This window comes from Emydura macquarii, unplaced genomic scaffold (assembly GCF_026122565.2).
Source record: "Emydura macquarii macquarii isolate MOO-44397 ecotype Brisbane River unplaced genomic scaffold, CSIRO-AGI_Emac_v2 contig_527, whole genome shotgun sequence".
Classification (NCBI taxonomy): domain Eukaryota; kingdom Metazoa; phylum Chordata; order Testudines; family Chelidae; genus Emydura; species Emydura macquarii.
The window spans coordinates 311,066-325,832 of NW_027130664.1; the positions used below are offsets into that span (position 1 = coordinate 311,066).

The 14,767-nt window shown below is 42.2% G+C and overlaps 1 protein-coding gene across 3 annotated transcripts in view; it reads left to right on the forward strand.

The window, feature by feature from the left end:
* The window catches only part of ASH1L (ASH1 like histone lysine methyltransferase), a 151,513-nt gene extending 138,681 nt beyond the window's left edge, over window positions 1–12,832 (forward strand). For all 3 annotated transcript variants that reach the window (XM_067539158.1, XM_067539159.1, XM_067539162.1), the window contains 6 exons: window positions 5,907–6,045; window positions 6,365–6,537; window positions 6,917–7,083; window positions 8,677–8,717; window positions 9,687–9,988; window positions 10,573–12,832. In XM_067539158.1, coding sequence (XP_067395259.1) covers window positions 5,907–6,045; window positions 6,365–6,537; window positions 6,917–7,083; window positions 8,677–8,717; window positions 9,687–9,988; window positions 10,573–10,664 — 914 coding nt within the window. In that variant the 3' untranslated portion in view covers window positions 10,665–12,832. The remainder of the gene's footprint in view (window positions 1–5,906; window positions 6,046–6,364; window positions 6,538–6,916; window positions 7,084–8,676; window positions 8,718–9,686; window positions 9,989–10,572) is intronic.
* The last annotated feature ends 1,935 nt before the right edge of the window (window positions 12,833–14,767 follow it).

Below are 14,767 nucleotides of genomic sequence, written 5' to 3' on the forward strand. Positions count from 1 at the left end.
TGAAGGTCCTTTTAGGGTGGCAGTCCTTCTTATCAAGACCATTAAAGACAATATCATGGCTTTGTGGCAGACACCCTCTTCTTTGGCCCAACGGCCAAAAGAGTTGAGAGGAAGTACTTTGTCCCCTCAAAAGGACATGAGCATTTTTACATACACCCACCTCCTGGGTCGCTTGCGGTGGCAGCGGCCAGTGAGAGGGAATGCCAGGGGTAGCAGGTTCCCACCCTTAAGACGAAGGAGGCTAAGAAGTTGAACCTCTTCGGGAGGCAAAATATTTTCCACCAGAGGGCTCCAACTTCGGATAGTGAACCAACAGGTTATCCTTAGTAGATACACCTTCAATCCGTGGTTCTCTATGGAGAAGTTCACAGACTCATTGCCTCCTGATTCTAAGGTGGAGTTTACTGGACATGTTAAAGAGGGGAAGGCAGTTTCAAAAACTCTACTACAGGTAGCGCTGAATAGCACTGATGCGGCCGCTAGGACAATGTCATCTGGGGTGGCGATGAGACGAAGCTCTTGGTGCCAGGCTTCAGGACTCCCTCGTGAGGTGCAAATCACCATATAGGACCTCCCATTCAAAGGTCCAGCCTTGTTTTCCTCTCAGTCAGATTATAAACTGCATAGTCTGAAGGATTCTCAAGCCACCCTGAAGTCCTTAAGGCTCCACATGCCAGCACCACAAAGGAGGCTGCTTAGGCCGCAACTCTTGCCCCGTTTCTATCAGGGCTCATCCAGGCAGGACTCAAACCGTCAAAGGGGCAGAAACAATGGTAGACGAAGGCCTCAAAACCACCCCCTGGCAGCAGCTGTGGCGTATGAGACAGTCCTTGGACAACAAAAAGAACTTTTGAGGCCACGCCCGAGGACGGTGTAGCATTCAGTTCCCTGGATCCACCCCCATTATTTTCACATCATTTATCCCATTTTCACAGTGCATAGTCCCAAATCACCTCAGACCAGTGGGTCCTTCGCACTGTGAAACTGGGATATTTTCTCCAGTTTTTCTCACGCTCCTCCCTCCCACCATCTCTCCCTTTCCCTGTCCCTCTTCTGCATCGCTCAATACACCTGGCGGCTTCATACCTACAACGTCAGCAGGTCTTTTCTCACGTATGAATGGTCTCTCCATCCGGACATGTTAACACCATTTTCCAGAGGTGGGGAATTCCCCAGCTAGATCTGTTTGCCACAAGGTCCAACAGGAAGTGCCTTCAAAAATTTTGCTCTTTTCAGAAACACAGCCCAAGATCGATAGCGGATGCCTTTCTCATCCCATGGATCAGTCAGCTGTTCTACACTTTTTCACCTACCCCACTCATTCCCAGAGTTCTGCGAAAAATCAAGCAGGACAAGGCATCAGTGATCCTGATAGCCCCAGCCTGGCCTCAGCAGCACTGGTACATCTCGCGGCTCAACCTCTCCATAGACAACCCAATCACCCTTCCATTGCTGCCAAACCTCATCACGAGTCACTTCTCTACCCCAACCTCAGATCTCTTCACGGCCTAGAAGCTCCATAGTTGAATCCTCTGGAGCTTGCTTGCTCGGAGCCAGTGAGGGAGGTGGTCTTAGGCAGTAGGAAGCCCTCCACAAGTGTTACCTATCTGGCTAAGTGGAAAAAGTTCTTGGCATGGGGCACCCAAAGGGGCATCCAAGCTCAATCGGCTCCAATCCCCGCAATCCTGGATTACATGTTGCACCTAAAACAGCTGGGCCTAGCGCAGTCATAACCCTACACCGGCAGCGATCTCAGCCTTACATCCAGGAGAGGCGGGTCGCTCAGTTTTTACTAATGCACTGGTGTCACGGTTCCTGGAGGGCCTAGACAGACTATATTGTCCTACTTATCAACCAGTCCCTCCATAGGATCTCAATCTTATTCTCTCACAGTTGACAGGACCTCCATTCGAGCCTCTTGCAATGTGCTCCCTGTTATATTTATCCTGGAAAGTGGCTTTTCTAGTAGCCATCACTTCAGCCAGAAGGGTCTCCGAACTCAGGTCAGTCACATCAGAGCCACAATACACCATGTTCTTTAAGGATGAGGTTCAACTCTGACTCTACCCAGCATTTCTACCAAAGGTGGTGTCCCAGTTTCACATAAGCTAGGGTATTTCCTTCTGGTCTTCTACCTGAAGCTTCATTCTAACAGTCGGGAATGTAGACTACATTCCCTGGACGTCAGAAGGGCATTGGCCTTCTATATAGAGAGAACCAAACCGTTCAGAAAGACCACCCAGCTCTTCATGGCACTGGCAGAGAGGATGAAGGGTCATCCAGTTTCTTCCCAGCGGATCTCTTCATGGATTGCCTCGTGCATCAGGACCTGCTATGACTTAGCGAAAGTGCCAGCTCCTAAGCTTACGGCCCATTCGACTAGAGTTCAGGCCTCTTCAGGGCCTATCTGACCCAAGTTCCAATTCAGGACATTTGCAGAGTAGCCATGTGGTCCTCCATCCATTTGTTCGTTGCTCATTATGCGATCACTCGACAAGCCAGAGACGATGCTGTGTTTGGCAGAGCAGTGCTCCAGTCTGAGGTCTCTGAGCTCCGACCCCACCTCCTTGGTCTGGCTTCGGAATCACCTACTTAGAATTGATGTGAGCAAGCACTCAAAGAAGAAAAGACGGTTACTGACCTGTAACTGGTGTTCTTCAAGATGTATTGCTCATGTCCATTCCAAGACCCACCCACCTACCCCTCTGTCAGAGCCAACAGACAAGAAGGAACTGAGGAGGCAGAGGGCCAGCAGGCCCCTATATTGAGCGCCATAGCGGCGCAACTCAAGGGGGCACAAGAGCCGACTCTGCAGGTACTTCTGATGGAAAACTTTCCGGTGAACTGTGCACGCTGCATGCACACACCTACTTGAAATGGACATGAGCAATACATCTCGAAGAACACCAGTTTCAGGTCAGTAACCGTCTTTTTCATTGGTAAGGAACAAATAGAAGTTCATGGAATTCTCCCATAGTTACAATAAACAGAGTCACAACCATCAAGAATGCTCTCTTTGCACAGCCCTCTTTAATCTATTTCCCCTGAGCTACATGTATCTCTCAGGAGCTTTATTCCTTCTATGAATGTAGTCAGAGGCTTAGTGCTCTTTTGGTTGGTGATCTACTTTCCCATCAATTACCTGGTCTCTAGGTAGCCTAGAGAACATTAAGTTAAAATTACTCATTTGAATAACATGTTTTACTAGTCAAAGCCTCTTTTGCTGTCCGTCCTACTCCCTATATTAATATATCTTTGTCTCAAGTGTTGTAGCCAACAGGGGGGAGTTCTTTATTAGACCTTGTCCTAACAGATAAAGAGGAACTAATAACAGAGCTAAAAATTAATAGTAGCTTAGGTACACTTGATCATGACTTAGTCACATTTATAATGTGCAACAGAATAAAGCGCACAAGAATATATATACTTGGTGCTTTAAAGGGCCAATTTCACAGAGCTGAAAACAATTATGAGCTCAGTCAGCTGGGAGGAAGAATTTAATCAGAAAAATGTGAATGATAATTGGGTATCATTTAAGAACTCCTTACTAAATGCCCAATAAGCCACAACTGAGGAAGAAGGCTTTGCTGGTTGAAAAACAGCCTGGTTTAGAGGTATGTGAAGACAGCTATAAAATAAATAAATAAATAAAACAATTGGAAGAAAGTGGAAGTTGATAGTAATGAAAATAAATCAGAAGTTAGGAATTGTAGAAAATTGATAAGGGAAGCAAAGGAACACAGGGAGAAATCTATGGCTAGCAGATAAATATTATAAGTAACAAAAAGAATACTGACAATGGTACTAATCCATTACTAGATAGAAATAGTAGAATTATCATTAATAATGCAGAAAAGACAGAAGCGTTCAATAAATATTTCTGTTCTATATTGAGGCGAAATACATGATATAGTCTCATAATGTGGTGATAACACATTGCACTAGTATCTCTGAATGATGTTAAACAGAAGCTACAGAAGTTTGACATTTTTAAATCAACAGGTCCAGATAACTTGCACCCAAGTATTTTAACAGAGCTGGCTGAGGAGCTCACTGGACCATTAATGTTGATTTTTCAATAACCTTGGAGCACTGGTAAAGTTCCAGAAGACTAGAAGGAAACTAATGATGTCAGTTTTTAACTAAAGTTTTTGGCCCGGGTAGTTATAGGCCTGTCATCCTGACATTGATCCTGGCAAGATAATGGAGCAGCTGATACAGGACTTGATTAAAAAAGAATTTAAAGAGGATAATGTACTTAATGCAAATCATCATAAGTATATGGGAAATAGATTCTGTCAAACTAGGTATCTTCTTTTGATGAGTTTTCAAGTTTGGTTGATAAAGGTAATAGCATTGACATAATATACTTAGATTTCTGTAAGGCGTTTGGATTGGTACCACACAACATTTTGATTAAAGAACTAGAACAATATAAAATTAAAATGGTACATATTAAGTGGATTAAAAACTAACTAACCGACAGGTCTCAAATTGTAATTGTAAACAGGAAATCGATATCAGTCGGGTGTGTTTCCAATAGGGTCCTGCAGGGATTGGTTCTTGGCCCTATGCTGTTTAACACTTTTATCAATTACTTGGTAGAAAACATAAAATCATCACTATAAAGTTTGCAGATAACATAAAAATTGGGAGAGTGGTAAATAATGAAAAGGACAGATTGCTTATTCAGAGCATCCTGTATCTCTTGGTAAACTAGGTGCAAGATAAAATATGTGTTTTAATATGGCTAAATGTAAATGTATATATCTAGGAACAAAAAATATAGGCCATACTTACAGGATGGGGACTCTATCCTGGGAAGCAGTGACTCAGAAAAGGTTTGGGGGTCATGATGGATAATCAGCTGAACATGAGCTCCCAGTGCAATACTGTGACCAAAAGGGCTAAGGCAATCCTTGGATGAATAAATGGGAATCTCAAGTAGCAGTATAGAGATATTTTACCTTTGTATTTGGCACTGGTGTGACCACTGCTGGAATACTGTGTCCATTTCTGGTGCCCACTATGCAAGAAGGATGTTGATAAACTGGAGAGGATTCAGAGAAGAGCCATGAGAATGATTAAAAAATTAGAAAACATGCCTATAGTGATAGACTGACAGCTGCTTTAATCTATGTAGCTTAACAAAAAGACACTTGAGATGACTTGAGTACAGTCTGTAAGTAGGGTGACCAGATAGCAAGTGTGAAAAATCAGAATGGGGGTGGGAGGGGTAATAGGTGCCTATATAAGAAAATGCTTCAAATACCAGGACTGTCCCTATATAATCAGGACATCTGGTCACCCTATGTATAAATATCTACATGAGGAACAAATATTTAATCATAGGCTCTTCAATCTAGCAGAACAAAAGGTATAACATGATCCAACGGCCAGAAGTTGAAGTTAGACAAATTCAGACTGTGTATAAGGAGTAAATGTTTGACAGTGAGGGTAATTAACTGTTGGAACAATTTACTAAGGGCTGTGGTGAATTCTCTGTCACTGACAATTTTGAAATCAGGAATGGATGTTTTTCTAAAAGATCTGCTCTAGGAATTATTTTGAGGAAGGTCTATGCCTGTGTTATACGAGAGGTCAGACTACATGATCAGAGTGGTCTCTTCTGGCCTTGGACTCAATGAATCTGTGTCATCACTTTTGGCCGGGGATGTACAATTCAAGTTATGTTTCGTTCTCTGCTAGTAGAACGTGTCATGAAGGAGATCAAAGTAACCTGACCCTTGTTTACTGGCTCTGCTTTAGTTGTATTTTACTCTTTCAGAATTAAATATGAGGCAGCTGCCACATTGTTTTAACTAAATCAGGCTCTTCTTTGTTTTTGGGCCACTGTGTCACATGACATGTTCTTTACAGGATGTATATCTTGTGCCTATTGCCAGGTGACTGCGTATATCTGATGAGAGACAGTCGAAGAACTCCAGATGGACACCCTGTCCGGCAGTCATACCGGCTGTTATCCCACATTAACAGGGAGAAACTTGATATCTTCCGCATCGAAAAACTATGGAAAAATGAAAAGTATGTTCAAGGCACCTTCTGCGCTCAAGGCATTTTGGGTATCTGCCAAAAACAGAATAACTTGTAATAGTCTTTTGCAAACAGTATAGAGAAAAGGTTGTTTTTATGGCCAAATATCTAGAGGTCAGACTGAAATTATTATTGGTATTTGCTGAAGGGGTAAACACAAGGCTCACTGGTGTGACCTAGCCTGTGGTCACCAATGCCAAAAAGGCAATATAGATAATTCAAAAAGAGTGGTGAGTATAGGGCATAAGATGAAATCAAAACCACAGCTCAAGGGAAATAGTCTCTTTTTCTCTCTCGCACCTTTTAACAGAGAGGAGCGGTTTGCATTTGGTCATCATTATTTCCGTCCACATGAAACCCATCACTCCCCTTCCCGAAGGTTTTATCACAATGAGCTGTTCCGGGTGCCGCTGTATGAGATTATCCCCTTAGAGGCTGTGGTGGGGACTTGCTGTGTGCTGGACCTCTATACTTACTGTAAAGGTAAGCAGGCTTTACTCAGTGAGAAAATAAACACATTGGGAATTGTCTTTCTCCACTTGCAATAGAAAATGCTCTCTTCCTCCTTTTTACCTTTCACATCAGCTCTCTTTAGCCCCACCTCCTTGCATTTTCCTTCTTTAATCATTAGTTTTTTCATATATTGTACACATGGATGGGTGGGTAGTGGGATTAGTTCAAGGATGATTCTTTCTTAAATTGAATTAGCGATTCCCCTATTTGTTATGAATCTGAATTGAGTAGAAAAAGAGTAGCTGGAATTTCAGTGTAAGTGCTCACAATACATCTCTGTACCATAGTGTATGCTGTTTGTTCGTGTTCTGGAATGCTATATGCGCTTTGTTTTTTATTGTAACTGCAGGGAGGCCAAAAGGAGTGAAGGAGCAGGACGTATATATCTGTGATTACCGTCTTGATAAATCAGCCCACCTCTTTTATAAGATCCACCGGAATCGCTATCCTGTCTGCACCAAGCCATATGCTTTTGACCACTTCCCCAAGAAACTCACGCCCAAGAGAGACTTCTCAGTAAGTGTCTCTTCTAATGAGCTCTCAGCTTCTTAATAAAAGACAGGAGACGGTCCTGGAAAACTCTTGCCTCCCTGCTTCTGAATGAAGCCTGGTAAACCTAGGAGCACTGATATGTAAACACTACACTCAAACTGGATGGAAAGTTGATCAGAAAAGAATCTGAAAAGAAAATTGATTGCAAACAGACCGCTGCCTATTCTCAGGCAAATGCACTTTGAACAAATGGAGGTGTGTAAGGCTGAACATCCTGGTTTCCAACAGAAATCCCAATGCTGCTTTCCATTCATGGCTGGAGAAAACTTGAACCTTGACTTAAGCAACAATTCAAGAGTTGCAGAATGTTTTCATATTTCAATGAACGTCACAGAAAATAGGCTCACATGGGCTAGTTACCTTTTCTATGCTGGCTTTGTTCATAATTTTAATTGCTATTAAATACTCCTATTCAGAGAGCCTGGTTTTCCCTCTGTACGAATACGGACAGAACCTCCAGATCAGGGGTGGCCAAACACAGAATCCTCTCATTCAACCACCTTGGCATAATTTTAATATTAATAGTAACATTATTCATATTAATTTATTTAGAGACTTGCTCCCTGTCCTAAGCTGCTTACAGTGTAAATTGCATCCCATGTTCTGTGTCTTACTATGCCAAGCCCATGGCTCTTCTGAAAGTTGTTCTGAGCAGCAACCCTAAGCAATGCTTCTCAATAGCACGGGAGTAATTTCCAATTTTTCTTTCTCTGCTCCATGAAATTGCATATCATTTATCTTCAGCACTGAAAATGACATGTCTCTTATCAAGAAGAGAGCTCCCAGATAGGATGGGGCACTGCATTCCATGGCCTGGCAGCCTATCTCAAGTATAGATACCTTCATATTTCACTCTCTCACTCACCACCCCACTCCCTGAAAATACCAGCTGCTCCTGTACACACCCATCCCCCTAGCAGTGTCAGCTGCTTCATCCTCAAGCTCAGAAGCACCAGACTTGCCAGAGCTTTCATAGCTGAGCTTGTTTCTCCTACTCAGGAGCAGTGAGTTCTTCTATTTGATCTAGAGCAGGGGTGGCCAAACTGTGGCTTGTAAGCCGCATGCGGCTCTTTTACAGTTAAAGTGTGGCTCGCAGAGCCTCCTATGTCCCTCCCCCGATTCTCTGCCTACCAGACTGGGGTGGGGAGCTTGGAGCTTCTGCCCTGTGGCAGGGTGGTTGAACTAGAGGATTCTGTGTTTGGCCACCCCTGATCTAGAGGTTCTGTCCGTATTCGTACAGAGGGAAAACCAGGCTCTCTGAATAGGAGTATTTTATAGCAAAATATCCTGCTGGTTTTGAAACTTACCTAGGAGACTAGAGGACTGCAATGTTGAGAGATGAGTAATAGGGGCTGGTGCTAAGGGGTGATTATTTTTCTGCCTGCACCCTGTACTTATCATGATGAGTCACAATCCCTTTTCCTTAGCCACTAAAGTCCAGTGTCTTGGGCAGGCCAGCTCTTCCTTCTACACTAGATTTAGTTTGTGATATTTTTATACTGTGCAATGCTGAGTTCTTAGTGCTTTGTTTAACTCTGACCTTTATTGTTGTTGTAGCCTCATTATGTACCAGACAACTACAAGAGAAATGGAGGCAGGTGAGTCCTACCTACAGACTTGTTCTTTAGTGAAAGAGGTGGAATAATTGTTTTTTAGTTATAATGCACCCATGCCCTATCAACGCTCTGGAGATGCTGTAAAAACAACAAAGCCAATTAATTAAAAACATCCTGCTCAAAAGTCAAACAGATCAAAACGAGTGAGAGGGAGCATGAGGAGGGTAATAAACACAGAGCCAGCAGCAATCCTCCTAAAATACATTTGCAGAAAGGGACGGGGGTTAAAAGTGGGCAGAGGTGGTTTAAGATGTGTCATGAGAGACCATAGAGCCCACCACAGCAAAGGCACAATAGCCACCAGAGATCCCTAAACAGAGTGGTGCAGAATTACATCAGGCTGAGGCTCATAAAGTTCGCATAGCCTTATGCCTATTACAGGTGTTAAAAACACTAGTTAAGACTTGTGAAGACTAGAGAGAAAGGCTTTTGTGGATCCTGAACTTAGGCACATGGGGAAAAAAAAAGAATTTTACAGGGTGGGAGGAGAAATATGGTATATTTTTTAAAATGTAGACGTAACCAGCCTTTTGCTAGAGGCTGGGAATGGCTAACGGGATTGATCACTTGATGATTACCTGTTCTGTTAATTCCCTCTGAAGCACCTGCCATTTCTCACTGTCAGAAGACAGGATACTGGGCTAGATGGACCATTGGTCTGACCCAGTATGGCCGTTATTATGTTCTTATATTAACCCCAAGAAATGTGCTATAGCATGTGCCACTTTGCAAGGTAAGCTAATGCTATGGGCATCACCTCTCATGCTTTATAATTACTGTGTCTGGCTGCAGTTTCTCCCTGCTCCCCCATGGAAACTCCTGTTTGATTGGCTCCAAACCATAGACAATTCATAAGCACGTCCCCAACTGGGATTGCTGACTCATTTAACAATTGACCTTTCTGTCAAGTGTCTCCAAAACTATGATCTTAAATCCATCTCTGCCTGTTAGATCATCCTGGAAGACAGACCGCTCAAAGCCACAGATCAAAGACCTGAACCAAGAAGAAGATCCTCTTCCACTCATTGAGGATGTGCTAGCAAGCCAAGAACAAGCTTCAAATGAGATGCGCAACCTAGAGGAGCCAGAGAGAGAGACCGTCTCTAATGAGGGCTGTGCGAATGATAAAAAGGTGGAGGAAAGTAACTCTGTCACAAGGCAACTGTGCACTCCAGAGGAAAGGCGGCATATTCAGAGAGAGAGACTTAATCAAATCCTACTAAACCTCTTAGAGAAAATCCCAGGGAAAAATGGTGAGTGATCATTCCTTCCCTCAGAACACCACAATACAACGATTTCTTCTCTAGGTTTGTTTTTAGAGTCATACGCGGCATATTAGTAAAGCAGAAGCTTTTAACTGAGTTCATCGCTATTGGACATGATTTGTGTTCAGCGTTCTCTGCACAAATATTTCCTTGTGAAGCATTTGCAATTCCCATTAAATATCTGAGTGAAAGCTCCCGTTAGTAATGAAACAGGCACTTATATAGGACTTTTTATACTGCCAGTGCTTTGTAATTACTAATTATTCCCTCCCTCCAATGAGATAGGTAGTTTAATTATCATCATCTGTTTTACAGATGAGAAGATTGAGAGCTTTATCCAAAGCTCATTGAAATAAAAGACCATCATTGACTTCAGTGGTCTTTGAATAAGTTCTTAAGTGACTTGCCCTATGCCTTAGAGAGAGTTTATGTAACATCTGGAATCAGAGACTAGGGGTTTCTGTGCTCAGACCAGTAGACCACACTTCCATCATGTTACAGGGATTAATACTAGAGCATCAGGTACAATGAGTAGTATCAGCTCTTTACTAAAACCCTGTGGTCTGTTGCAGCTATTGATGTCACTTACCTGCTGGAGGAAGGATCAGGAAGAAAATTACGGAGGCGTACTCTGACCATCCTGGAGAGCAGCTTCAGGAAGTGATGTCCCAGCAAGAAACTGTGATCTGGAGTCCAGTACCAGGTCTGCTAAAGACTGACAGGGAAGCCCCCTCCTTCCTGTACACCAACCAAGGAGATGAGGGTAGAAGAAAACTGACATAAATACAAACAGTTAGCACTTAGAGGTATGGGCAGGCAGGTGGCCCTGCCCTGCTCTGCGGTGCTCTTATGTTGTGTGTGTTGTTGGGCGTGCCTTGTATTGATGTTAGGTACTGAGAAAACCTTGTGATTATTTGTCCAAGATGGTCAGATTTAATTTATTTTTGGTTAATGTCCCCACTCAGAGGGGAAAAAAGGGGGGTAAATAGAAGGATTAGGACTGACTTACTCAGACGAGAATATTCCCCATATATACCAGTTGTTCTATGATTATACAAGATACCGTTGGCACTGCCAATGGCGCGTACCAATGTATGAAGTCCGTAGGGAGGGTGAAGGCCCAATGGATTAAAATAAAGGCTGCCCTAAAGGAGTGGCCTCAGATTTGCACAAGTTCAGAGAGGAAAGAAATGTACCTGGATGTGTAAAAGGTTCACCGTGAAACGGCCTGTGCCCAGATGCTCCTTTAATCTGTAGAGGAAACACCCCCAGTCAACTCAGAGTGAAACGAGAGTTGATTGTTTGAAGCACTTGTTCTGCATCCTGAAATGGGGGTGTGTAATTTTTCACATTTTTTCTGCAGAGAAATTTTATAAAGCGAGTCGAATCCTGACGACACAATTGCTGTTGGTTCTTTTGATAAGCTGTGGTTCTTGTGTGTCCAGTGTGTTGTGCAAATTAAAATCTGTTAAAAGAAAAAAAAAACCTTCACTACATGAACCGTCAAGCAGTATTCAGAACGAGTATTTGTTGTGAACTGTAGAATATATCAACTAATAACACTATTCTTGTGTTCTAACTGTACAGCTTAAAATGTCCGTCTCTTAAAGAGATGGTGTATTTTACCACTCCCTCTCTCTGCCATTCTGAAAGTGTTGCTCCCAAAGGCTACAACCAAGGCGCTAACTTTTCACTGCATGAAATGTGATTGCCATATTTTGCCATAAACTAGTTCTGTGCTGGGATCCTCTGTATTACAACGTGTAACCTTCTCCAATAGCCAGTGCCGTGAAGCTGTCATCTGTCTCTGGGTCAGGCCCAGCTAGTGGCAAAGGGAGGGAGCAGTAGGCATACACTGCCCCTTTAAAATAGCTTTGCTTTTTTGTCTTTCAGACGTACATATGCATATACAGTCCTGTTTTAGATGTTCTTATAAGAGAAAACAGTTTTTAATGTGCCAAGTTGTATATATCTGCTGCGTGGATGTAAAGCAATACAGTAGTTACATGTTCCTTTTTAATGGACCAGGCTTGTCCTAATGTACATTCTTGTTATTATTATAATTATTATTTTACTCTTAGTGGAACATGACTCATTCCATTAACTTTTATGTGTTGATTTAAAAAGAAAAAAAAGAAAGGAAAAAACCCTTTGAGGAAAAAAATATTTTATTAAAAAAAAAAGAAATAAGAAAATAGTTTGGAATATTTTCTTACTGTAGAGAAGCACTGTACAGTACCAGGAACCCTGAGTATAAAATACTCGTGCGTGTAGTAGGAATATCGCATGTCCAAAATTTTGGGTTGTCTCATTTAGTTAATAACAGAAATCATTGTCTCAAACGGTGTTAAACACTAAAAACTTTTTAAAAAATAAAGTGCGTACAGAAGCAAGACACTAGCTCTGTCATTTTATCTTTCTTTTGTTGAAAGACTAAACAAAATGTTTTTTAGACAATCAAATGTTAGGTAAGTGCAAAGAATTGTTTTCTTACTGGTGTAGAAATTAATGACTTTTTTTATTTTTTGGTTATTTTATAATAATGAGAAGACTGGTGTGTCACCAAGATCGCTGTTTTAAGACCAGGAAGCACTACATTATTGCAAATAGATATGAACTCTTAGTCTGCATGGGTGTAGGCTGTGTGATTGCTGAAAATAAATGCTGCTAATATATTTCCTTTTTACAAAAGCATATCTAAATAGATCATTGTTTTGATGTTAATCTTTGTAAATTATGTATTACCAATTTTAACATTGGATGTAATTGCATAAAAAGCCTGCATCTCAATCCTGAGAGTCTAGTATTAAATGGAAAAACTTTTCCTATTGATGACTTGTGGGGGGTTTTCTTTCACACGTCCTTGATTTCACTTTTTTGCCTCTTTATCCCAACAGCCCCTGTGATGTGTTCAGAATTTTTTACAGCCTTTTTTTTTAAGTTGTATGACTGCTCCATCTCCTTTGAATATCATATTGCCTATTCACTGTTGGCATTCTAAGCAGATATAGTTGTGCTGTTTTTCCTGCAGCTGTACAGCCTGTGATAGAAAGGATGCTGACAGCGTGTGTGTGCATGCTGAATATACCTTGATATGAATCGCAGTGGAGGTGCAAAGAGCCTAAATGGAGCAGCAGCATGAGGCCAAGGCATTCACTATTAGGAAGCAGAGGGATGTATAACCTTGATTGCATGTGTTGGAAGCTTGGTAAATGAGTCATTAATCCTATAAATATAATGCCCATATCCAAATTCCCATATCCAAAATGGCCTGAGATCACTGCTCCAATTCCTGCTAAATTCAAAGCGGATTCTCTTCTGGGTATCGACGCCAGTAACCACAAACTACTCTCAAAGTGGCACCACATCCAGCATATTCACTGCCACTATATTAGATCAGAGGGAGTGTCAGATAAATAGACGGATATTGTAAAGGCTAACCATGTCCCATATAAAAGGAAATAGCCATACACAAAAAAGGGTGATTTAGGAAAGAATAAGGGGGAGTTTGAGTCCCTTGGGCGCATTCAGCCTGACCGGGGACTACCACGCTCTTACGGTCCTTTCCACTCTCCTCAGGAGCGTCTGGTTGCATTGTCGGACACACTGTGAGTGGAACCCATGTAGGAGAAAACATAAAAGCCCCTTAGAAATTGCATTCTTCAGGTCATTTCTAATAACCTGTATCCTACCTATTGCTTCCCCAAGACTGCACTGGGTCCCTTGTCACACCTTTCCTCAGAGGTTCACCTGTGAGTCTCAGTCCACTCAGCTTCTCCCCTTTGTGGTTGGGACCCTGACCTTCCAAAAAATCTGTCCTGAATCCTTTGAGGTGCTCAGCCTGTACTCGGCTGTAGATGGAGGAATGACATATGACTCAAATCACTATCCTGTTCTGTTAACTTAGTGGCCTCCAGAGCTCCCATATGTTCAGGAATTGCTGTATTCCACACGAAAATGGAGCAGTTACGAGGAAAATTTTTGCTGTCTATTTTTATTGGTCAGCCAGGACAAAATGGTTTCTTGCCAACTGCTGTAATGTACAGAAAAATAAGCAAACTGATATAGGAACCCAGCCTCCTAGGCTGACTCTGAATTGTCTCTGAATTAAAATGCTTCATCTGACCCATACATTTTCATTCATTCCCTCCATGCTGCAGACATCATCTCAACGGCTGTATTATTAAAAAAATTAATTGAAAAGCATCTAGATTCATCTCCTGCCAAGCTGACCCCATTTCAGAGCCCAGAGACAGCTGTGGAATTCAATCATACCTATGCATGGCACATGCAAGAAAAATAACATTCCAGTTAAGATGTGTCCTTTGTCTCAGGCTAAAAATTGCAGAGAGAACTGGAAGTATGCACTGAATAAAATAAGAGCCCTTTATCCTGCCATATAGAACACTGACCAGTTACTAAAATATCAGCTTATGCTACTAAAATGTCATTTAAGTCATTTAAAAATGTGTCCCCTGGCCTAGAAAGTCATTCAGAAACCCACTGGTAGGAAAGCTAGGTCCTAAGAATAGTTGCGATCAACCTTCCCAAGTCAGAAACTGGACTAGTGCATTCTGTGCTGTATCCACAGCTGGGATGGGAAATGCCAAGCCAGTTAAGTTTCCAATGCTGAACATACCATGCCAATGTAAGCGGGAGAAGAGTCCTGCTATTGTGGGGAACTTTCCTGGCTTATACACTACCCCAGTGGACTTGGCTAGCAGAAGGATCTGAGTCCTCGCCCAATTCCCTTTACCCAGAGGCCTG